This window comes from Tursiops truncatus, chromosome 11, assembly GCF_011762595.2.
Source record: "Tursiops truncatus isolate mTurTru1 chromosome 11, mTurTru1.mat.Y, whole genome shotgun sequence".
Lineage (NCBI taxonomy): Eukaryota > Metazoa > Chordata > Mammalia > Artiodactyla > Delphinidae > Tursiops > Tursiops truncatus.
In genome coordinates, this window is record NC_047044.1 from 51621700 (window position 1) to 51645101 (window position 23402).

Consider the following 23402-nt stretch of genomic DNA (forward strand, 5'->3'; position numbering starts at 1 on the left):
ACAGCAAAAATAAACTGTTTGCAAAAATAAACTCATCTGTTGCATGAATGAATGAGTGGCTTTCTTAAAATGAGGGAAAAAATCGTTATATCTAAACTAGAAGTAACAGATATCAATCTGTTGATATCAGATCAACAGATATCTGATACCTGTTGATAACAATATCATCCTTTTTTAAATGGCTAAGATACTGTGGAGGCTTATGTCTAGTTGGGAGAGGGGGGAAACTGTGTACATTTGTGTGTAAAGGAAAACTCACAGTACCAAGTACTGGGACTTCCATCCAGAATGATGAGTAGGCTTCCATTCATGCCATCTCCTACTAACTGCCAGGTATTTATTTTAGACCCTGGGTAAACGCGTTAGTCTCTGTCCTAAACAAAATATAATAACAAATTATAATTTTTGCTATGAAGGGAAAGAGCAGAGGACTTTAAGAGGGAAGGGTGCCTACTTCGGATTGGTGGTTCAGGAAGACTTCTCTGGGAAGGTGACACGGAAGCTGACAAGGGAAGAGGAACTAAGGGAAGCAATTCCAGGCCCAGGTTCTGTGATGGGGAATAACTTGGATACTGAAGGCAACTGAAGAAGGCTTAATAAGACTAGGGTCCTAGTTACAGGCTGTTATTTAAAAGTTGCTGCATCAGAGAGCAAACAATAAGCTGAGCCTTGTTATATAACATATGATATAGGCAATACTTGCTGAGCCAGAATAAAACCTCCCACAAGGCAACATATATATCAGCTCTTCAATGAGACAAGGACGCAAACGAGCCAAGTTAGCCAAGACCTACCTTTGCAAGCATATATCTTATAATATCCAATGTTGTCTTTCACCATGCCTTCCAAAGAGGGGTCTGGCTAGCTAATGACCCTGGGACAAATCAGAAGTGAAACACAAGCCTCGAACTGGGGCCTTTATCAAAAGGCAGATATTTATGTGGGAAGCTGGCAGTAAGCAAGAACTGTTGCTCTGGGCTAGAAGCTGGTGATCAGGCCACACTAGAAAGCATTCGGTCAGCCTAATATTTTTGTCCCAGAAAAATGAATGTTTACAGTATGACATGCACTGACTGCCAAAGGAAGTCTAAAAAGAATAACCACATTATTGGATATTTTTAGCTTTTCTTTTCGTAAATGTTTTGTGTCACTGCTTTCCAAATAATTCCAAATCCTGCAAATTAGCCAGAAGAAGAAATGAGGTAGAAAGTGTATTGCTCATGTATGCAGGTATATAAGATTGGTGACTAATTTCCTTTTGAAATTCAGTTAGAGGAATGTGTCTCTGAGTCCTGCTCACACAAACACAAAATTCCAATGGATTAATACTGTGCAAGGACAGAATATATTGGACACGGCAACAAAATGTGCACATGACTGTGCACCCGGCAAAACTGACTGCTGGGAATGTTTATATTCAGTAATATAGGGATTCAATGTTAGTATAAAAGTTTAACCGAAATACCTTTAATGTTATAAACCATTGTTCTTTGCATCCCTACCCCCCGCGGTCTATCACCAAAACTTCTAATGAATGGAAACACTGAATAAAACAGTGCAACTCATTACTGTTGATTCTAGCAATAAGACACAGAACCAGAGAACCACAGAAATATTTAAATTATGATAAGGAAAAAACCCAGGGGCAAACTTGAGGCCTGTTATGCGGAGTCTCACAGGCTTGCCTTATTAAACCATTCTTCAGTTTAACTTTTTTAAAAGCGTGGATGGTTCAGAAGACAATTTCAAGTTCTTCAAGACTTCCTGACTATTCTAATTCTAAAGCGATCACAGTGTCATGTCTTATTCCTATTATCTACACAAGGCTCAAGCCTTAGCTTACAAAAAAAGCAGAATAAGACATGCTGACAGATTATATTAATAATTTTAGTCCATTTCTTATTTATTTATTTTATTTATTTATGGCTGTGTTGGGTCTTTGCTGCTGTGGGCGGACTTTCTCTAGTTGCAGTGAACGGGGGCTACTCTCTCATTGCTGTGCGCGGGCTTCTCATTGCTGTGCGCAGGCGTCTCATTGCGGTGGATTCTTTAGCTGCAGAGCACGGGCTCTAGGCGCGCGGGCTTCAGTAGTTGTGGCACGCAGGCTCAGTAGTTGTGGTTCGCAGGCCCTAGAGCGCAGGCTCAGTAGTTGTGGCGCGCGGGCTTAGTTGCTCCACGGCACGTGGGATCTTCCCAGACCAGGGCTCGAACCTATGTCCCCTGCACTGGCAGGCAGATTCTTAACCACTGTGCCACCAGGGAAGTCCAACAATTTTAGTCCATTTCTACTCCTGGAAGCCTGAATGTGTAGAAAAGGAAAATTATGGTAACAGACTGTTGACATTCTTGGTTCTGCATGAAACAAAATGGTGAATTCAAAAGTATGAATTATGAACACTGTAATGAAGATATATGAATGATACCTACCGGGTGTCAAAGTTTTAAGAAACTCCTAAATTATAGATGTCCATTTTGCAAAAGGAAAATGGAATATTAAAATTATTTTGGGGGGACTTCACTGGTGGTGCAGTAGTTGAGAGTCCACCTGCCGATGCAGGGGACACAGGTTCTTGCCCCGGTCTGGGAAGATCCCACATGCCGCGGAGAGGCTGGGCCCGTGAGCCATGGCTGCTGAGCCTGCGCGTCCGGAGCCTGTGCTCCGCAACGGGAGAGACCACGACAGTGACAGGCCTGTGTATCGCAAAAAAATATATATATATTTTTGGGGGACTTCCCTGGCGGTCCAGTGGTTAAGACTCAGCACTTCCACTTCATGGGGTGCAGGTTCGATCACTGGTCAGGGAACCAAGATCTCGCATGCCGCACGGTTCGGCCAAAAAAAAAAAAAAAAAAAAAAAAATTATTTTTATAGCCCAGAAGCAGCAAAAAGGAGACCGGAATTTGAGTCAGGAAAACGAGTTCTGCCTTTCCCCCACCTAAATGGAGGTCTTTGGTGAACCACTTAACAAGGCCTAACCTTTCATTAGGTTAATGTTCAGAGGATTCTTGGAAGAATCATGAGACAGGGTACATTGAAAACCCATAAAGAGCCAACAATTATCAAACCAGGAAAGAATTCATTCATTTCAACTAATATTTACTGATGGAGGCCCTGGGGATACAGCAGTAAGCATGACATTCAAACTACCACCAAAAAGCCACACATGTTCATTCCCTCTATATCTTTCAGACCGGTTTTTAAGCCTTTTCCTTTATTTTTTCTTTCTTAAAGAGGGCACCAATATAAAATAAGAAAGAAAATAACATTTTTGTTATTCTTGGAGAAAGAAAGAAGTTGGGCTATGTTCCTTTGCCTGGCAAGAGAAGAAAGAAATTTCTCAACCCCCTTTCTCCCCATCCTGCTTTTACCACAAACATCTTGCTTTCCCTGGATATTTTCAAGAGTTCTAGAAACCACATTTTCCTGGCTTTTCCACCAGGTGGTATAGCACCAAAAAAACTCACTATTATCAATAATAGATCCTTCTGACAACACTTCTCTTTCCAACTCTCTGAAGAAACGATAAATTTCACTTCTACACCATATGGCAGGAGTGCCCACCTAATTCTTACAATCACCAGCGTAAAAAATGAAAAAAGGCTTATCTAACCTCAGGTAAAAGAAATGTTCTGTATTAAGAACGCCTTGCTTTAAATTTAACTCACAAATCTTATCAGGAATTTAACAGACTCACTCTAAATAAACCCAAATGCCCACAAAAATTCAATTAGAACACCTTCTCCAACTGGCAAATAAGTCCTCTAACTCAGCACCCTGTATGTGTTATGTTAGAAGGGGAAATACACAGGCAATAAAGTTTCAGAATATACTGTGAAGCTCTTTAAGCAAAGGTCTAGGTCTTACTGTCCTGATTTTCAGCACAATCTTCAAAATACATATTGATGTCAAACCAATTCTAAATACTAAATAAGTAACATTAAATGAGTATAATATATATATACTAGATGAATATTACATAAGTTAATGAGTGTAACATAGAAACACCGTGTATAAACCCAGAAAAAAATATTTTTACTTTTTTTTTAAATAAATTTTTTTATTTATTTTATTTATTTTTGGCTGTGTTGGTTCTTCGTTGCTGCACACGGGCTTTCTCTGGTTGTGGCGAGCGGGGGCTACTCTTCGTTGTGGTGTGTGGGTTTCTTGTTGCGGAGCACGGGCTCTAGGCGTGCGGGCTTCAGTAGTTGTGGCACGTGGGCTCAGTAGTTGTGGCTCACGGGCTCTAGAGCACTGGCTCAGTAGTTGTGGCGCACGGGCTTAGTTGCTCCGCGGCACGTGGGATCTTCCCGGACCAGGGCTCGAACCCATGTCCCCCCTGCATTGGCAGGTGGATTCTTAACCACTGCGCCACCAGAGAAGTCCTATTTTTACCTTTAAAGCATTTTCATACAAGTTCAACCTGGATACTTCGGCCCTTGTCAAGGAGCATCTCACACCTGGAGAATTCAAGACCAGCTAGTGTTTTGGAGATACTAGTCACCTCCGGAATAGACTTCAAACTACCACAACCATCTCTGACAATCTCTATTCCAAGTGTCAAATGATGACAGCAAGAAAGTAGAGAAAGGAAAGAAAGGGGAGGTCAAGAAAGAAAGAGAAAAGCAAAGTGAAAAAAGCACAAGGAAATGCAATCCTTCTACGAGTGATTGGAGGGTGGTTATTTCTGACTTCGAAACCTCACAGCAAACTCCTGTCCTTAAAATACACTCCACTAAAAATAAGATTTCACTTGCTATGGACCGAATGTTTCTGCCCCACCCCTGCCCAGTTCACATGATGAAGCCCTAATGTGACAGGATTTGGGATGCGGGGCCTTTGAGAGGTAACCAAGTCTTGAGGGTGCCCCCCACACAATGGGATGAGTGTCCTCTTAAGCGGGAAAGAGGCAGCCCTTTCTCCGGGTGAGGACACTGCCAGAAGTCGGCTGTCTGCAAGCCAGGAAAGGGCCCTCATCAGAACCCGACATGCTGGCACCCAGATCTCAGACTTGTAGCCTCTAGAACTGTCAGAAACACATACTTGTTGAAGTCACCTAGCTCGCGGCACTCGTTACAGCAGCCTCAGGTTAAAGTGACTAGTAAATAGTATGGCTTTAAGCCTTAGAAACAATAAAGAACAGAGACCTACTGAACCAGAACTTCACTTGGGGTTAACTGCTACTGAATAAGGGTACCCGACTTCACTCTTGCCCTTCCCTCTCCCCTCTCCCCCCTTCTTCTGGTTTGGAAGTTAAGAGGTTCAAAAAACTTCCGAATCGTAACAAGAAATTTGACCTCATAAAGTGGTTAAATAAACTTTAAAAGTCTGGCAAGGAAACCCTGACACATTACTCCGTCCTCACCCCTCCCAGAAGGCATCACCCGGCCCTGAACGATTTTCCTTGCTTCTAGTCTCTAGAAGTAAGTCTGATGGCGATGTCTGGAGCGCGCCTACTGTTTTTTAAAAGCAACCAATTTGTTCCGGTCCAGCCTTCTCTCATCTGATACGAGCACGTCAGGGTTGGCAGGGCTTCCTTGGTGTGGCTCCCAGGGCCAGGAGGCCGCGGGGTTCAAGCGCCCGACTTCGAAGTCTGCCCAAGTGTCCCGTTTCGGGGTAACCTCCCTGACACTGTCACGGTCGGCGAAACCGGCCCAAGTCTTCCCATCTTCTCCCAAGTCATGCTTCCCACACTGCACGCTTCCTCCAAAAAAGGAAGAAACCAGCCGAAGGCTCAGCTCTCGCCGGCCGATCCTACCTAGCACCGGAACTTGTTTGCAAAACATTCGAGGCACCTATACAATTGACTTTACTGGAACCGCACAACCTTGACTCCCGCTACCAAGATTTAATGAACGCCTGCTCTGGTCTGGCCAGGCGTTCCTCTCAGCGCTCCCCCACCGATACCGCCACGAGAGGCGCCTGGACCGGGAAGGTAGGGGAGGCCAGGTCCCCACGTCCTCTCCCGGGTGTTACACGGCCCCCAGGCCACTCCAGGGGCCACAGGCCAGGGAACGGACTAATAGTGGGGGCCGGCGTGAGGCCCGCGAGGGGGCGAAGGGCGTCCCCAGGCGCAGGGGAAAAGCGGGGAGTGGCCGGCGGACGCCTCCTGGCTCTCAGAACTGCCCCCCCAGCCGCCGACCGCCGGAGGCAGAGCAACAGAGGCCATCTGCCGCAGCAGGCGGGAGCGGACCCTCCGCCTCCCCGCCCTCCCTCCGGCTTCCCTCCCCAGGGAGCCCCGCGCACGCCCGCACGCGCAAGCTCAAGGCACTACCCCGGCATCCGGAAAGACAGAAATCCCTTCTCGGGGTCTCCTCCTCCTCCTCCTCCCTCGCGAGCATCCCCCCACGCGCCCCGCGGAGACCCGTGGACTTGGGGGTCCCGCCGCGCCGGGACTCCCCGGGAGCGACCGAGCGCCGGCTACTGCGCCTACCGGGCACGCCACTCACTTGCTGGCCGGCGCGGGGCTTGCCCTGGGGCGCTCTCCTGAAGAAGGAGGTCCTGGCGGTGAAGAAGAAGTCCTCGGCGTCCTCCTCCAGGCTGCTGTAGCCGCTGCTCATGCTGCTGGTCCCGTCGCGCGCGGGCCGCCTCCCCGGGGAGCTGGCGGCCAGGCAGGGGGTGTCGCGCCCGCCCGCCCCGCGAGGTTCCCGGCGCGCGGCCCCGAGCCGCCGGCGGGCCGTCCTGCTGCAGCTGCGGCCGCCGCTCAATTCGGCCGTCCGCGCCCCTCCTGCCGCCTCCCGGCTTCCCGGCCCGATTATGGGCGCGGCTGGGGCCCTGAAGCTCCCTGCGACCCCGCCCCTGGGGCCCCGCCCCGAAAGGCCCGGGACGCTCCGCACGCTGCTTGGGCACTCCCAGCGCGGCCGCAGGTGGGGGCGGTGCAGCCGGCTTCTTCCAGGCGTGCTGCTCTTCCCTAGCTGTATTTGGGGAACCCCGGGAGCCCCGCCACGATGGCTGCGTCTGTGCTCCCGGTCGCTTCCCCAGCCTCCCGGATCCTGCCAATTCCTCTGAGATCAGTCCACCCGCCCCACGCCCGGCTAACTCGGGTTTGGGGGAGGGCCCAAGCAGAGCAGGGAAATTTCTCCGCTGTCCCCGCACTGCTCGCCCCTTTTCGGGGTCCAGCTGGTGGCAGTGGAGATTGCCCGGCCGAGAGACCCCCCCCCACAAGACCCTCAGGCGTCCCGCAGCCGTTTCGCCCCGTCCTGAATTCCGGCAACTCGGCCCTCCAGGAGAGTTAAAAGTTAGCTGAGACGAATGGGGAGGTAACGACTGGCTTGAGTTTATTCAAATGAAAACATCCTTTCCGGAAATTCAGTTGAGCTTCGGTCTTTCCCTCTCGCCCTTCTTTCTAGTGAGGGTTCATTCCCAGATAAGGACCGCCAAGGTCATTATGATCTTTGAGGCCACGTGGTGCGAAGGGGGGTGAACTAGTTCTGCAGTTCGAGTACGTATTAATTAAACGTGCTTTTTAAATGTCCCCTTCCACAATCCTCTTTAAACCTACAAGGCATGATTTCAGCGTTAGGGTGAAGGGTTCAGGGAACGCTATTCACCCTCCTCAAAAAAAAAAAAAAATCCCTATTTTCTGAATCCTTTCTGTCAGCTAATCCTCTTTTAAAATGCAAATTTTTCCTCCAAGCCACCTGTGGATGTTAGCCATTTACACCTTGGTGTTATTGAATTGATTTAAATCACACTAATTTCCTTGCAGAGATCCTGACCGAAAGGTTGTTTTGAAGTTTCAGCCCTGCCGGTTTCAGTAAGCCGACTTTAGGAGAGGTTTCTTAGGAGGGGAAGAGACGGGTTAGGAAACAAATTTTTCAGCCATTATAGCTAAACTTTCTTGCATTATCTCCTTTAGTCCTCAAAACAACTCTATAAGGTAGTTAGGACTATTTTATGCTCATTTTACACCTAGAGCAGCTGAGGCTTAAAGAAAGGAAGGGAGCTGTAAGGTGGCAGGGCTGGGATCATTATGATCTAAAGATCTTCAGATACACTTCTAGGTCCTCTGCTTGGTCCTTGTCAGCCATGGTCGCTTGTGGACTAGCTGGGAGGGACAGCTGGCCCAGAGATGAGAAGAAGGAGAGAATTGGCTCTTGAGTCATCCTATTTCAGGCAGAAAGAAGGCTTGCATACCTGCTCTATCTTCCTTCTGGCTTACATCCAGTTTGCAAAGTTGTCTATTAACCCAAGGGATTCACAGCAACCCCAGGAGGCAGGCCTTGGAGTTACAGCCCATTTTAAAGATGCTGCAACATTAAAGCCTTCCCAGCCACAAAGCTACTGAATAATTAGAAACCAGGAATTCTAATTCTATACTGTTTCACCCAGTCTAAGCTGATCCCTATGTATGCCATGTACATAACCTAATGTAAGGGAATGAGATGATATACTTACTTTATGATAGATTTTTGTCATTTGGTTTCCATTATTTCATTAACATAATCCTCATTAAATACTCCAATTTAAGAGTCATGTGTATGTTAAAGAATTTAAACGTGTTTTACTGTGAATGGAAAGAAGGAAATAACCCCACACAGAACAAATTATTTTACGCAGTTTCTGAATATTTTGAAGAAACATATTAAAAGAAAAAATACATTAAAGTGCTTTGTGATCCACCATACCATAAATAGGATTTTTTCCTGGTATTGTTTTTAAGTTCCAAAGGACAGAATTTTTATACCTGTCAGCACACCATTAGAATCAGGTGTAACAAAAAGGCATAATTGAATAATGAAGTAGAAGCACTGCTTTTAAACAACAAAAAGCAATAAATAACAAAGGAAAGAAGAATTGGCATTCTGTTTCCTAAATCAGCATAGTAATCATATATTTTTCTGATAGTATTTTCTTTTTAAACACTTGGGCAAACTTTAGTACCTTTTTTTTTTTTTGGCCACACCACGTGTCTTGTGGGGTCTTAGTTCCCTGACCAGGTATTGAATCTTGTCCCTAGGCAGTGAGAGCGTGGAGTCCTAACCACTGGACAGCCAGGCAGTTCCCCTGGTAGTATTCTTGATAAAAAAATATTATGAATTTAAAAGTTGGTTCATAAAATTAGTATTTGGGGCTTCCCTGGTGGCACAGTGGTTGAGAGTCCGCCTGCCGATGCAGGGCACACAGGTTCGTGCCCGGGTCTGGGAAGATCCCACGTGCCGTGGAACAACTAGGCCGGTGAGCCATGGCCGCTAGGCCTGCGCGTCCGGAGCCTGTGCTCCGCAACGGGAGAGGCCACAACAGTGAGAGACCCATGTAGCAAAAAAAAAAAAAAAAAAAAAAAATTAATAATTTTCTGTAAAAATTCAAAATGTCGGATTAAGCATTTTTAACATTTAAAATTCAGGGAAGGGGATGGAATAACTAAAATGTGTGCAACCAAATTCAGCTGAATGGACTTACTGTCAAATACACAGGAGAATTTGTAAGAATTTGTAAGAAGAGGCTTTAGTAACAGTTATAACCCTTTTTGCTCACCAAATAAACCACCCAGGAGAAAAATAATCCTATAAATGTGATTATAAATCACAAAGTTTAAATCAGATTCTTTAAGTATTATATATCCACAAATAGTAGAAACTCAAATATCAATATAATAAATGTAGAAAAAAATTTAGACACAGCTCACCCTTTGACTAAATATATTTAGAGGTAAAATTTTTCTTTTGTCAACTTGTCCTAATAAAACACAAGATCACAGAGGAAAAGACTTCTAGGTTTGACTATGTAAAATTTTTAATATTTTAACACACATAATGGCAAAAGACCGGGAAAAACTGGGGGAAATATTTTGTGCATAACTGTATCCTTAAAATACAAAGAGCTCGTATAAATCAATTAGAATTTCAACACCTAATGAAAAAATAAGCAAGGGACATGACAATCAGTTTATAAAAGGAGAAATAGGGACTTCCCTGATGGTGCAGAGGTTGAGATTGTGCTCCCAATACAGGGGGACCAGCTTTGATCCCTGGTCAGGGAACTAGATCCTACATGCATGCCTCAACTAAGAGTTTGCATGCCACAACTAAGGAGGCTGCCTGCTACAACTAAGACCCAGTGCAACCAAATAAATAAATATTTTTTAAAGTATATAAAAACTATTAAAAAAAGGAGAAATAGAAATACCTTATCAGTCACTTATAAATTAAAACATTCATTCAGTCAACAAATATTTATTGAGCACATGCTATCTGCCAAACACTAATTTCAGCACAGGATATATCACTGGACAAAAGAGACAAAAATCTTTGTTTTAGGAGAGCATGTATTTTAGTGAAGGTTAGAGGGAGATAGGCAAAATGAATAAGGAAATTATATAATATGTCAGAAGGTAATAAGTACTCTCACATAAAAATTATGGAAGAAGAAAAAAAATTATGGAAGAAAGATGAAGAATGTTTTAAATAGACTGGTTGTTGACACTCTCACCAAAAAGGTCACTTTTCAGCAAAGATGTAGGAGGTAAGGAGCTAGCCATGCAGATATCCTTGGGGAAAATATTTCAGGCAGAGAACAGCAAGTACAAAGGCCCTGAGGCAGGAGTGCATTGGCATGTTTGAATAACAGCAGAGAAGTCAGTGTGTCTGACATGGGTGAGTGGAAGAGTTATAAGAATTGCGATACAAAAGGTTACAGGGACAGAAAGGTTACTGTTCCTATAGTACCTTGAAACAATTACAGGGACTTTGATTTTGCTTTTTACTCTGAGATGAGAAACCACTGGAGGTTTTGAGCAGAGCAATGACATGATTTGACTTACCTTTTTAAAGGAATCCTTTGGTTGCTGGGCAGAAAATAAACTGTTAAGGCTTATGAAAACTCAAGCAAATGAAAACAACAAGGTATATTTTTCATTCATGAGATTAGCAAGTATTTTTTAAAACAGGTCATGAAACAGCATGTATGCTATGACTACATTTGTGTAACCATAATTGTAGGTAATATTCTTAAGTTATACTAAAAAGTGAGGTAATTTATCTGGGAGATTTATAGTAAAGGTCACATTGACAGACAACTGTTGCTTTGATACCTTTGTCCTGTGGAAGAAGCGTGGCCTCAGAGGTTAGGCAGGCCTGAATTTGAATAACACTGTCACTCACTCTTGTGTGATCTTTAATAATTTAATTAGCTTCTCTGCCTCAGGTTCATCATGAGTAAAATGGAAATAACAATGTCCCTGTTTTAGCTCCTTTAGTTTACTTTAAGGATTAAACAAGAGAACCCATGTAAAGCCCTAAGCATAAAATAAGGCCAAGCAAATATTAGTCTTTCTTGACCTAAATATTAGACCCTGTTACATACTCAATATCCACTACTCACTTCCTTGTTAACCAAACAAGGGCTTTAGTTCAGGAATCCTCCCCTCCCAGGGAAGGTGATCCAATCCCAGCTTGGGAGAAAAGCCTGATTTTTCAGTCAGTTGTGGTGTCCCATGGCCCTTGCCAGGGATCCCTTTAAGGTGTGAGCAGGTCTCCTACAGACCTGGCCGTTGAGACTTTGAGACCTGAGGGAACGTCAGCTGGGTGGCCTTTGGGAAATTTTTCCTCACCTTGAAAAGAGACTCAGCAAATAAGGCTCTCTTCCACTGGATCTTGTCATGCCTAAGTGTGGTTCCCGGGAATTCTGTAGCCATTTTGTAGACAAAACGGAGAGGCTAAAGATGGCAAAGCAGAATGATGCAAAGAACTGGCACGGGTCCTTGAATTAACCAACTTTGAAGATGCCCTAATTAGGACTCCTTGTTATGTGAGATAATATATTTTTTAAAACTGTTTAAGCCAGTTGAGTCAGCCCATATTATCTTGAGATAGTCCTATCATATCATTTTTTTTTTTTCCTGCTGGAAAGTCCCTCTCATCATGTTCCTGCCAAGTTCTGTTCTCCTTGACATTGGAGAGAATCAATAGAGACACAGAGAGAATCAGAAGTAAGATTTTCAAAATGATACACTGTTCCCCTGAAAATAATTTAGAAAGGCCATTCTCTCACATTGAAACAAACAGACCCCATCCAAAGGGATTGGTCTTTAAAATGGCTTTATGGACTTCCCTGGTGGTCCAGTGGTTAAGACTCTGTGCTCCCAGTGCAGGGACACGGTTTCAATCCCTGGTTGGGGAACTAAGATCCTGCATGCTGCATGGTGTGGCCTAAAATAATAATAATAATAAATTTTTAAAAAATAAAATGGCTTAAAAAAACAAAACAAAACAAAAATAAAAACAAACAAAAAAAATAAAATGGCTTAAAAATAAATAAATAAAATAAAATAAAATGGCTTTAAAAAAGGAAACGAGACATGCTAAAATTTCTCTCAAAAATTCCATGATGCTCAAACTTAAAGATGAGGCAGTTCATCGCTTCAGGGCTGATACTTAGAGGATATGCACCAGGGTAGCTATACCAGTACAATCAGTAACTCTTCTGTCTCAACACAAACAGGGACTGTGGCATCAACTATCACTCTTGTTACATCCATTTTGTTCATGACAACAGAAATAAACAATATAATATCTGGAAGGCTGTGTGTTTGGTGGTTAACTATATGGGCTTGGAAATCAGACTGCCTATGTTGAAATGCAGGCCAAGATGGTGTAACCAACAGCATATTGTCTAACTTGGTTAACCTTCCATTCCATATCTGGAAAATGGGGGATAACAGTACTTATCTTGAAGAGTTCTTACAGGGGATAAATAAAATGAGGCTCATAATACACTGTGCCTGGCACATAAAAACAACTTAATTAACGTTAGCTAATATGATTACAGGTAAGGCTAATATTTCCATGTTTGGACACATCCCCAGTACACAAGAAAATGACACACTACCTATGAACCTGGAGGTTACCCAGGTGTATAGGACAAGATGAAAGAAAAAACAAATGGTCTTTCCCATCGCTAGATTTGCTAATCCAGCCTAACTAGGACCTACTAGAATGAGCCAAAATATTTTACACAAAGGATACTACCTGGCATGATTATTCCCAAATTAACCCCATAGTTTGGTGTCTGTGTCCAAGTAGATTTCATCTTGGGCTTCTGCATTTCCTCATTACTCTGATAAGAACTGGCCAAGGGAAAGCACATAGCTGATGAAAAAGTCCTTTATCATTATGATACTTTATCATGTTACCTTCTTTCTGGGACCCTCAAAGCCCTTGAGTTAACACAACTCTCAAGTGATAATTACTTGTCTCCATTAAAAGATAAACAAAAGACAGATGAGAAGGCTTCCCTTCAGAAGAAGAATGGGGAGCAATCTCTAACTGTAGCTGTGGCATTTTATTTCTTTAAAAAGGAAAAGAGCAAAGCAAATATGTTAAAATGTTAATAAATATTTTATATAGGTATTCAAAAGAGATTTTTTTATGGTATTTTCTGTATTTTTTGTATGCCTGGAATATTTCTTAATTTTAAAATCAAAAGGAAACTAAAAGATAATAACTGCAACTTTTTAAACAATTACATTTTAACACTACAAGGAACTTCATCCATGGATTATAGAATAAGAGGAGGGGGCCTCAGCCCTAAAACACCTGAAGACTCACTATTTTGTGAAAAATATTTTATTTTAAAAAGGCAATAAATACTAGAATAGTTTCAATAAGGCCCAGATGGATAAAAATCTAATATGATCTTGGTTTAGGCACTCTGGGTGTTTGCGATGGTGTAAGAGAAAATTATGAAGACAGGAGAAAAAACATTTAGCACTTCAATGCCTACACATTTCTTTTCTCATGCAAATCTCAAAAGAAAACAAGCAAAAATACCGCAGAGTAAAAATTAGTTTAAGACTGAAAAACCAAATATAGCAAAAATAAAATTTTGTTTGCTATAACTTCATAAATTGTAAAAACCCAACACCACACAAAACCACCACTGGGGTCTAGGACATTCATTGGTATTTCCCACTTACCATTAACTACATATGGGTCAGTTGAGAATTTTTATAAGCCAAGCTAAAAAGATGGACCTATACATGGTGAATGAAAATTCTAGAATGAAAACTCTAGTTGCCCTCAAATGAGCAAAAAAAACCCAAAACCCCAAACGAAACATTAAAAACATCATTTTGAATCATTTTGGGAAAGATACTTCCAGAGGGCATTTGAAACTAAAACTTAATTAGGTGAGTTGTTCCTCAAATAGTTGGGAATTTTACTGAGTAAACATACTTTGTTTGCCTTCATTAAAGTACTAGTTTAGTCACATTCAATGAAAGAAATCCTACAGGAAAAAACCTGAAGCAATTGGTATCTTGTTTTTTAATTCCTAAGATATTATTACCATAGAGGATCACTCAGACAAGGCAAAAATAAATACAGATAAACAACAAGGACCTACTGTATAGCACAGGAAACTATATGTAATATCTTATAATCATCTATAATGGAAAAGAATCTGAAAAATTATATGTGTGTATGAATCACTTTTCTGTACACCGGAAACTAACACAACATTGTAAATCAACTGTACTTCATTAAAAATAAATAAATAAATAAAATTCACTGAACATTTATTTAGCTTTTACTATGTGCCAGGCACTATTCTGAGTGCTTGGTCTGTATTAACTCATTTAATCCCCCAAAGCCCCATCGTTATCCCCTGATGAAAAAGAAGCATGTAGTAACTGTAACAGCTACCCTGGATGAAACAGTCTCAGCTCCTATGTTTGCCCTCTTTACCACTGTACTACATTGCCTTTGGGACTTAACCAACCTAGTCAGACTGCCTCAGAGAAAAACCAGGTTTCTGCCAGCTAGAATGATTTGCAGTTAATTGATTTGAAATGTGTTATAATAGAGTGTATTTGTGTGAAAAATATTTGCTATCTGAAGTTTTTAAATGAGAGAAATGATTATTCTTATTCAATTGGCTGGGACTTCGAAGTTTCCAATATTTATTTTGACCAGTCCTTCCAACTAATTTAAGTCCCCACCCTACCCTGATACTTCTGCCAAGGGCTTTTAGCTCCAGATCTTTTATTTTGAATACAGGTAGGGAGAACCTGCATTCATTCGGCCATGGAATAGTCACCATTATTATGGCCCATTCACACGGGCATCATCTCTTGCAGGGGCCTCTAAAAGCAGAGCTGTGACTGGGAGATTTTAAAAAAGGAGTCACAGGGCTTCCTTGGCGGCGCAGTGGTTGAGAGTCCGCCTGCCGATGCAGGGGACGCGGGTTCGTGCCCCGGTCCAGGAGGATCTCACATGCCGCGGAGCGGCTGGGTCCGTGAGCCATGGCAGCTGAGCCTGCGCATCCGGAGCCTGTGCTCCACAACGGGAGAGGCCACAACAGTGAGAGGACCGCGTACCACCAAAAAAAAAAAAGAAAAAAAAAAAGTCACTATCCATTGCTGAGCCTACTTGTCAAGCAATGTTCTCTCCACAGACATGTTCATTTTATAACCTGTGAAGAATAAAAGGACATTTTCTGCAATTTTTGCTTAAAATGTAACTAATCTCAAGGGGCTGGGAGGTGGAGGGAAGAATGGAGAATTGGGAGAGTTCTGTGGTGAAGGGGTTCAGAACGAGCTTCCCCAAAATGTGCCACTTTGGCATGTGGATTATTTTGAGCTAAAGGCAGTCAAAACCCTGCGGGCTCAAGAGAAACGTGTGCCTCTGCCTTAACTAGCTAGAAGAATTTAAATTGGGGGTCTTTCCCAGAATGATAATTATTACCAGAGATAAATTTATCTGCGTGACCTATCAGCATGGCAGGGCAAACATCTGATTACCAAACATCTGCTCTTCCTCTTTTTTTTATTTTAATTTTTTTAATTTTTAATTTTTTGCTCTTCTACTTGTCCTGTGAATTGCCCTCCTCCCCGGTGAAGACCCAGGCCCCTTTCCCATTCCTTAGCTCAGGATGGTATCTATACCTCATTTTAGCCTTCTGTCTTCAAACTTCCCATACATATGAAATTAAATTTGCTTTTCTCCTGTTAATCTGTCTGATGTCAATTTGATTATTAGACCAGCCAAAAGACCCTTTGAAGGGTAGAGGAAAATTCTCCTCAACACTGGTTGACTGTGGAACATTTATCACAAACACAAGGCAGAGATCTGAGGACTGTTTTTCAGTAAATAGTACCTATACCCAGAGCCCAAAATGTCTGACTTTGAAATCTGTGTCTTAAGGCAACTGCTTTAGCTAAATATTAATGCTTTTTTTTTTTTGTCCAGGAAACGTAATGGTCAGAATTTCTATGGAGGAGGCCTGAGGGGCAGCATAAACTGGGCTACATAAATTGTCCACATAAAAGAAGAGAAGAGGGCTTCCCTGGTGGCACGGTGGTTAAGAATCCACCTGCCAATGCAGGGGTCACGGGTTCAAGCCCCGGTCTAGGAGGACCCCACATGGCACGGAGCAACTAAGCCTGCGAGCCAAAACTACTGAAGCCCGTACGCCTAGAGCCCGTGCTCTGCAACAAGAGAAGCCACTGCAATGAGAAGCCTGCGCATCGCAACGAAGAGTAGTCCCCGCTCCCCGGAACTAGAGAAAGCCCGTGCAGCAACAAAGACCCAACACAGCCAAAAAAAAAAAATAAATTAAATAAATTTTTTTTAAAAGTTACATAAAAAAAAAAGAAGAGACGAATTGCTGATGGGGCTAGATTTCTGGAGGAGGATTAAAGCTCTCTCCTGCTCTCCTCTGGTGCTCTGCAACCTCCATTCTTTTGTTACATTAAGTACCATTTCAGACCTCACTATGTGCACAGCACCAGAGAAACCAGGTAAAGTATAAAAGAAGTGTAAGGTAGGTTCCCTGCTCTCCAAAAGCTCATACTTCAGTTGGTGAGAAAAACATACCCAAGGGAACCATTACATAATGGTGACAGACAGACTGTGCCAAGGCCATCTAGGAAGAATGTATCAAAATATAAACCAATGATCAAAAAATGTGAAGAGATTTGATGAGACATAAAGCAGAGAGACAGGCAGAGAAGAGAGTAGGAAGTTCGGGGACGAGAGGAAAGGTCACCAGCAGGAACTTAAGCACAGCCTATTAAATGGCTGATTCAAACACTTGAAGATGAGAAGAAAAGTTGACAAGAGAGGTGAGGGGCCACGGTGTAGAAATATAAGCCAAGCAGTTAAGACTTTATCTTCCAGGCATTTGGGAACTACCAGCCCGGGTTTGACATGAAGGAGAGTGTTGGGAGGCAGGGTTGGGGGCTTGTGTTGTAACACCAACCAGAGAAGAACAAACAAGCTTGACCATCTCTTGTGAAACTTCCTGTGGTTTTGTGAGGGACTCTCACAGTGCAGAGAGGATGAGTGCTGGTTTTGCATTGTGAGACATGACTCCAAATCCTTGAACTTTGTATCACTGACTGCTGCTGTCAAAAACAACCTAGCAAAATTCAATCTCCTGCTAAACTCAAAAAATGCAAGTAATAAAGACAGTTCAATGAGTTTTGACAATTGTATACAACTGTGTAACCCACCATGACCACAATCAAGATTTAGGACACTTCTCATCACGTACCTTTGACTCTGCCTATCGTATTCTATTTTACCATGATTTTGTCCTTTTTTTTAAAAAAAAAAACCTACTACAACCATGACTTATGTCAACGGTTTCTTTCAACAAATATGTTTCTCTTCTGGATTTTAAATGATCATTATACAGTCTGAATGTACATTTTACCTGGGGAAGTCACAGGGGGAGGAAGAAACTTTTTCCTTTATCCTCTTAGGTCCAGGTTCTAGGGCCCTACAAATTAAACTGACAAAAGACACATTTAGAGAAAAGGATTTGTAACATAGGCAGGAGGGAGCTTCCCAGAAAATGATGGAAAGCCCAAAGCGGCAGATAGACCCAGGGTTTAAATATCTTTCTATCAGTGTGAAAGGGGTCTAGGACTATGGCAAAGGAGGAGGGGCGGTTGTAGGAAAGGCACCAGGTAAATAAGGTTTGTTTAAGTAGGATTAGTTAAGCAGACTTAAGTCCTCTCATATGATAAGAGTCTCTGGCCATTCTCTGCCTACAGGAGAGGAAGACACCTTTACAAATGGAAATCTCCTTTATAAAAATGGAAATTTCCTTTACAAAAGGGAAATTTACACTCTGGTTTTGGAGCTTTTCTGGAGTTGGCTGTTTCTCAGTTGCTTTCCACTCAAAAGGATCTTTAGTATTTTGGGGTGTTGTGTCCTGATCCCCCTCAGTAGCACATTGGAAATAGCAAAACTACCAAAAGTCCTTTAAAGGCTGCCATATTCCTTTTTGCACCTTCAACCTACTATTGGGGGAACCACCAGGCCCGATAGTAACCACTTGCACGAGTTATCTTAAACCGGAGGTCCTGGTAAGGAATGCAGAACTAACAAGCTACCACCGACGGGAAGAATTCGGGAAAGGTCAAAAGGAGAGAGGAGACTCCAGTCCATATGTCCTACCAACCTCCCAGAATCCTTCTTGCTGAAATCCATCTTGGCTGAGCAATGCGTGCGCCACCAGGAAGGACCCTGAGTTAGAGTCACTGGCCAGAGACAACCCAGAAACTAACCCCATCACCATAAAGCCGGAGACTGGGAGCCACGTGGCAGAGCAGTCCTCCTGGGTTCCCTTACCCTGGTGCTCTCCACCCAGGTGCCCCTTCCCAATAAAGTCTCTTGCTCTGTCAGCATGTGTGTCTCCTCGAACAATTCATTTCCCACTCTAGGGCCCTGGAAGGGGTCCCCCTTTCCTGCAATACTACTGCTTGTCCCACAACCCCTCAAATAAAAAAGAGCAACCCTATTCAGCTTTGCTTTAACAGCTTTAAGAGAAAAAAAATGCACTTTATTAGTTATATGTGTCCTTACCAGGTAGAATGTACACTCAGGCTATGTAATGTTTGTTTAAAACCCAGAAGAGAGGGGCTTCCCTGGTGGTGCAGTGGTTGAGAATCTGCCTGCTAATGCAGGGGACATGGGTTCGTGCCCTGGTCCGGGAAGATCCCACATGCCGAGGAGCAGCTGGGCCCCTGAGCCACAACTACTGAGCCTGCGCGTCTGGAGCCTGTGCTCCGCAGCAACAGAGGCCGCGATAGTGAGAGGCCTGCGCACCGCAATGAAGAGTGGCCCCCGCTCACCACAACTAGAGAAAGCCCTCACACAGAAATGAAGACCCAACACAGCAAAAATAAATAAATTAATTAATAAACTCCTACCCCCAACATCTTCTTTAAAAAAGAAAAAAAGAAAACCCATAAAAGAATTATGAGATATTTGTTGAAAGAGACTGTTTACATTAAGTTATGGTTGTAGCAGATAAAAAAAAAGTACAAAATCATGGCAAAATAGAATACAATGGGTAGAGTCAAAGATAAATGACAGGAACTATTCTAAATCTTGATTGTGGTCATGGTGGGTTACACAATTGCATACATTTGTCAAAACTCATTGAACGGTGCTCTAAAAAGGGTGAGTTGGGCTGTATATAAATTATGCCCTAATTTTTTAAATAAGGGGAAAAAAATAATGCAAATTTTGTAACAAACAGCAAATATGCATAATCCAAAAAATGTTCCTAAACATCAGGAAGAGCAGTAACCCAGTAGAAAAATAGGCAAAAGATAAGTTCAGATAGTTCACAGAAAAACAAAGGAAAATAGCCCTTACACCTACAAAACAAATGTGCAACCTCACAATAAAAACGCAAAATGGGGGTGGGGGAGGGAGAATTGGCCGAAGGCAATCAAAAGGTACAAATTTCCAGTTATAAGTACTAGGGATATAAATGTAGACGATAAATAAAATTAACACTGCTGTATGTTATATGTGAAAGTTAAGAGCATAAATCCTAAGAGTTCTCATCACAAGGAAAAACATTTTTTTCTATTTCTTTAATTTTGTATCTATATGAGATGATGGATGTTCACTAAACTTATTGTGGTAATAATTTCATGATACGTGTAAGTCAAATCATTATGCTGTAGACCTTAAACATATACAATGCTGTGTGTCAATTATATCTCAATAAAATTGGAAAGGGAAAAAAAGCAAACTAAAACTACTGCAAGATACAACATCTTTTCTATCAAATTGACAAAAATCCAAAAAAGTTAGACAACTTTGTTATTGAGGTTGCAGGGAAACAGGTGTTCTCACATGATTGTTTTCTTGTTTTGGTTTGGTTTTTTGTTTTTTTAGGTATATAAAAAGAGATTTATTATGAAGAATTGGTTCACAAGGTTACGGAGGTTGAGAAGTCCTATGATCTGGTCTGCCAGCCAGGGGCTTAGGAAAGCCAGTGGTATAGTCCCAGTCCAAGCTTGATGGTCTCAGAACCAGGATAGCCAATGATGTATGTAAGTCCCAGTCTGAGTCTGATGGCTCAAGAACTAGGAGTGCCGATGTTTGAAGGCCAGAGAAGATAAACATCCCCACTCAAGCCGACAGAGCTAATTGACCCTTCTGTCCTATTTGTGTCCTATTTGTTACCCACACTGGTGAGGGGGTCTTCTTTACTCAGTGTACTAACTCAAATACTAATCTGCTCCAGAAACCCTCACAGACACATTCAGAAATAATGTTCTACCAACTACCTGGGCATCCCTCAGACCAGTCAAGTTGACGCATAAAATTAACCATCACGGGCTTCCCTGGTGGCGCAGTGGTTGAGAGTTCGCCTCTCGATGCAGGGGACAAGGGTTGGTGCCCCAGTCCGGGAAGATCCTACATGCCGCAGAGCGGCTGGGTCCGTAAGCCATGGCCGCTGAGTCTGAGCGTCCGGAGCCTGTGCTCCGCAACGGGAGAGGCCACAACAGTAAGAGACCCGCGTACCGCAAACAAACAAACAAAAAATTAACCATCACAGTGACTATTTTTTCTTTTTTATCATGAGCGTATTTTGTCTTTTACTCTATTAATTCTTGTCATTATACTACATCTTCAATTATACACTCCTCTTTGTTTCTTTTTCTAAATTGCAGTATAGTTGATTTACAATGTTATATTAGTTTCAGGTGTGCAGCATAGGGTTTCAATACTTTTATAAATTATACTCCATTTAAAGTTATTACAGGGAATTCCCTGGCGGTCCAGTGGTTAGAACTTGCTGCTATCACTGCCAGGGCCTGGGTTCGATCCCTGGTCGGGGAACTAAGATCCCACAAGCTGCGTGGTGTGGCCACAAAAAAAAAGTTATTACAAAATAACGGCTATATTTCCCTGTGCTGTACATCACATATGGTTGTTTGAATGCAAAATGGGTACAACTCTAGGGGAGGATAATCTAGCAGTATCTAGCAAAATTACATATACATTTCCTCTTGCGGGAAACAATTTCAAAGACACACTGATGAAAATATAAAATGTCTCATGGTCAAGGTTATGACTGTACCATTATTTATAACAACAATTTAAAAAATGGAAAAACCCAAGTATCCATCAATTGGGCAATGGGCTAAATAATACTATGTAGCCATAAAAAGAAATGAGAACAATCTCAACCTATTGCTATGGAATGATCTCCAGCATTAATCATTCCAATAGAATAGTGCAGAACAGTTTGTCACATGCTATCTATTTGGAGAATATTTTTTAAAAGAAGCAACAGAAGGATAAACCAAAATAAATAATAAAAATTAGTTACTTCTAGAGGGATGGAGGGAACCAGTGGAGGCACAGGAGATAGAATCACAACTATGTGAACATATCTTGGTATATAGTTTGGATTTTGGAACTGTGTGAAGGTTTACATAATTAAAATCAAAGTTTTATCAAAAGGGGGAAGAAACAACCCCCCTACAAATTGAAAACACATTAAGGTAAATGAAACTAATGATATTTAGTATTGCAGACACACAAAGAAAATAATTGTTCTGAATGTCTTTAAAATAGTATTTTGAGGGCTTCCCTGGTGGCGCAGTGGTTGAGGGTCCGCCTGCCAATGCAGGGGACGTGGGTTCGTGCCCCGGTCCGGGAAGATCCCACATACCGCGGAGCGGCTAGGCCCGTGAGCCATGGCCACTGAGCCTGCGCGTCCGGAGCCTGTGCTCCGCAACGGGAGAGGCCACAGCAGTGAGAGGCCCGCGTACCGCAAAAAAAAAAAAAAAAATAGTATTTTGACTGTATGTCCCTTAGTGAGATGTTCTAAGTATAAAACATTTACCAAGGGCTCTTAAGCTGCAAAAGTGTTATAATGGTATTATTATTTTTAAATGATTATAGGAATATTTGTAGGATAAAGTTATTAAGTGACAATGAAGGCATTGTTTTTATGTGCATAGTTTTTAGAAATATATTTTGAAGTATGTATGGATGATATGATGTCTGGGTATTGCTTGAGCAAAAGAAAGGAAAAGGGAATGGATAAAACAAGGGTGGCAAAATATTGACAACTGTTAAATGTTCCTGATGGGTACATGGGAATTCATTATACAATTCGTTCTCATGTGAAGTTTTATAATAACAATTTTTAAAAGATGCTATTTTTAGTACCTCCACTTGAATACAATCACTGACTCTCTTACATTATTTAAAACTAAATTCAGCTGCGACCCGATCTCCTATGAAGAAACCTCTTAGCGTCCTTTCATCTTCAAAGCTCTTTAAAAACCTCAAAGAGAGTTTTATTGTGTCATTGGGTGGTATTTCAGTTAATTGCTGCATTTCTACATGCAGCAATTAAATTAAACAATAGGAGTATAATAATAATTATACTCCTAAATTAAACAATAGGAGTATAATAATAATAGCTTGATGTATCTTGGGCCATGGTTTTTAAAATGCTCATGGTACTTTCTCACGTAGTTATCTCAGCTTCACCTAAAGGCTCTGTAATTACTGCCACTTCACAGGTGGGAAACTGAGTCTTGGAGAATTTCAGTGATGGGCCCATGATCACAGCTGAACTGACCCTGGGAGTCAGGTTTCCTACCAGCCCGTTCAACTATTTTATACTGACTACAGAGGAAATTAACAAGAGATGAGATTAAAATTCACAATATTTTAGCTTTTACTTGAGCATTCTGGTTAAATAGTATACACATTAGAAAGATCACCTTAAAACCCTAAATTTCATATGTAATGAATAGTCTAGAACTAGTTAAAAACCTTGCTATGCATTTGGGTTTTCCCTTCGTGCGCGCGCGCGCCGTGTGTGTGTGTGTGTGTGTGTGTGTGTGTGTGTGTGTGTGTGTGTGTGTGTGTGTGTGTGTGTGTGTGTGTGTGTTTGTCCACCTGTCTTCCTTTTCAACACTACTAGGAAATCAAGGGTGTCCCTTCCCATTAATTTGAAAGTCAGGTTCATGGGCATATGTCTACAAAATAATTGTGGTAGAACACAGTGGTTATTTAATGTGTTTGTGCTATCTTGACACAAGATAGCACAAACTATCCTTTCCTTTATATAGGGAAGAATTGAGCTAGGAGGTTAATGTTCATCAAATATTTCACAGAATGCATTGTTA

General features: G+C 42.2%; 1 protein-coding gene across 2 annotated transcripts in view; it reads right to left on the bottom strand.

The window, feature by feature from the left end:
- Positions 1–23402, bottom strand: part of RASSF3 (Ras association domain family member 3) — a 117748-nt gene that overhangs the window by 66475 nt on the left and 27871 nt on the right. The window contains exon 1 of one of the 2 annotated variants that reach the window (XM_019918506.3): positions 6448–6691. The exons of the other annotated variant lie outside the window; for it this stretch is intronic. Coding sequence (XP_019774065.1) covers positions 6448–6558 — 111 coding nt within the window. The 5' untranslated portion in view covers positions 6559–6691. Of the gene's footprint in view, positions 1–6447; positions 6692–23402 lie in introns of those variants that run through there. 2 annotated transcript variants of the gene reach the window in all.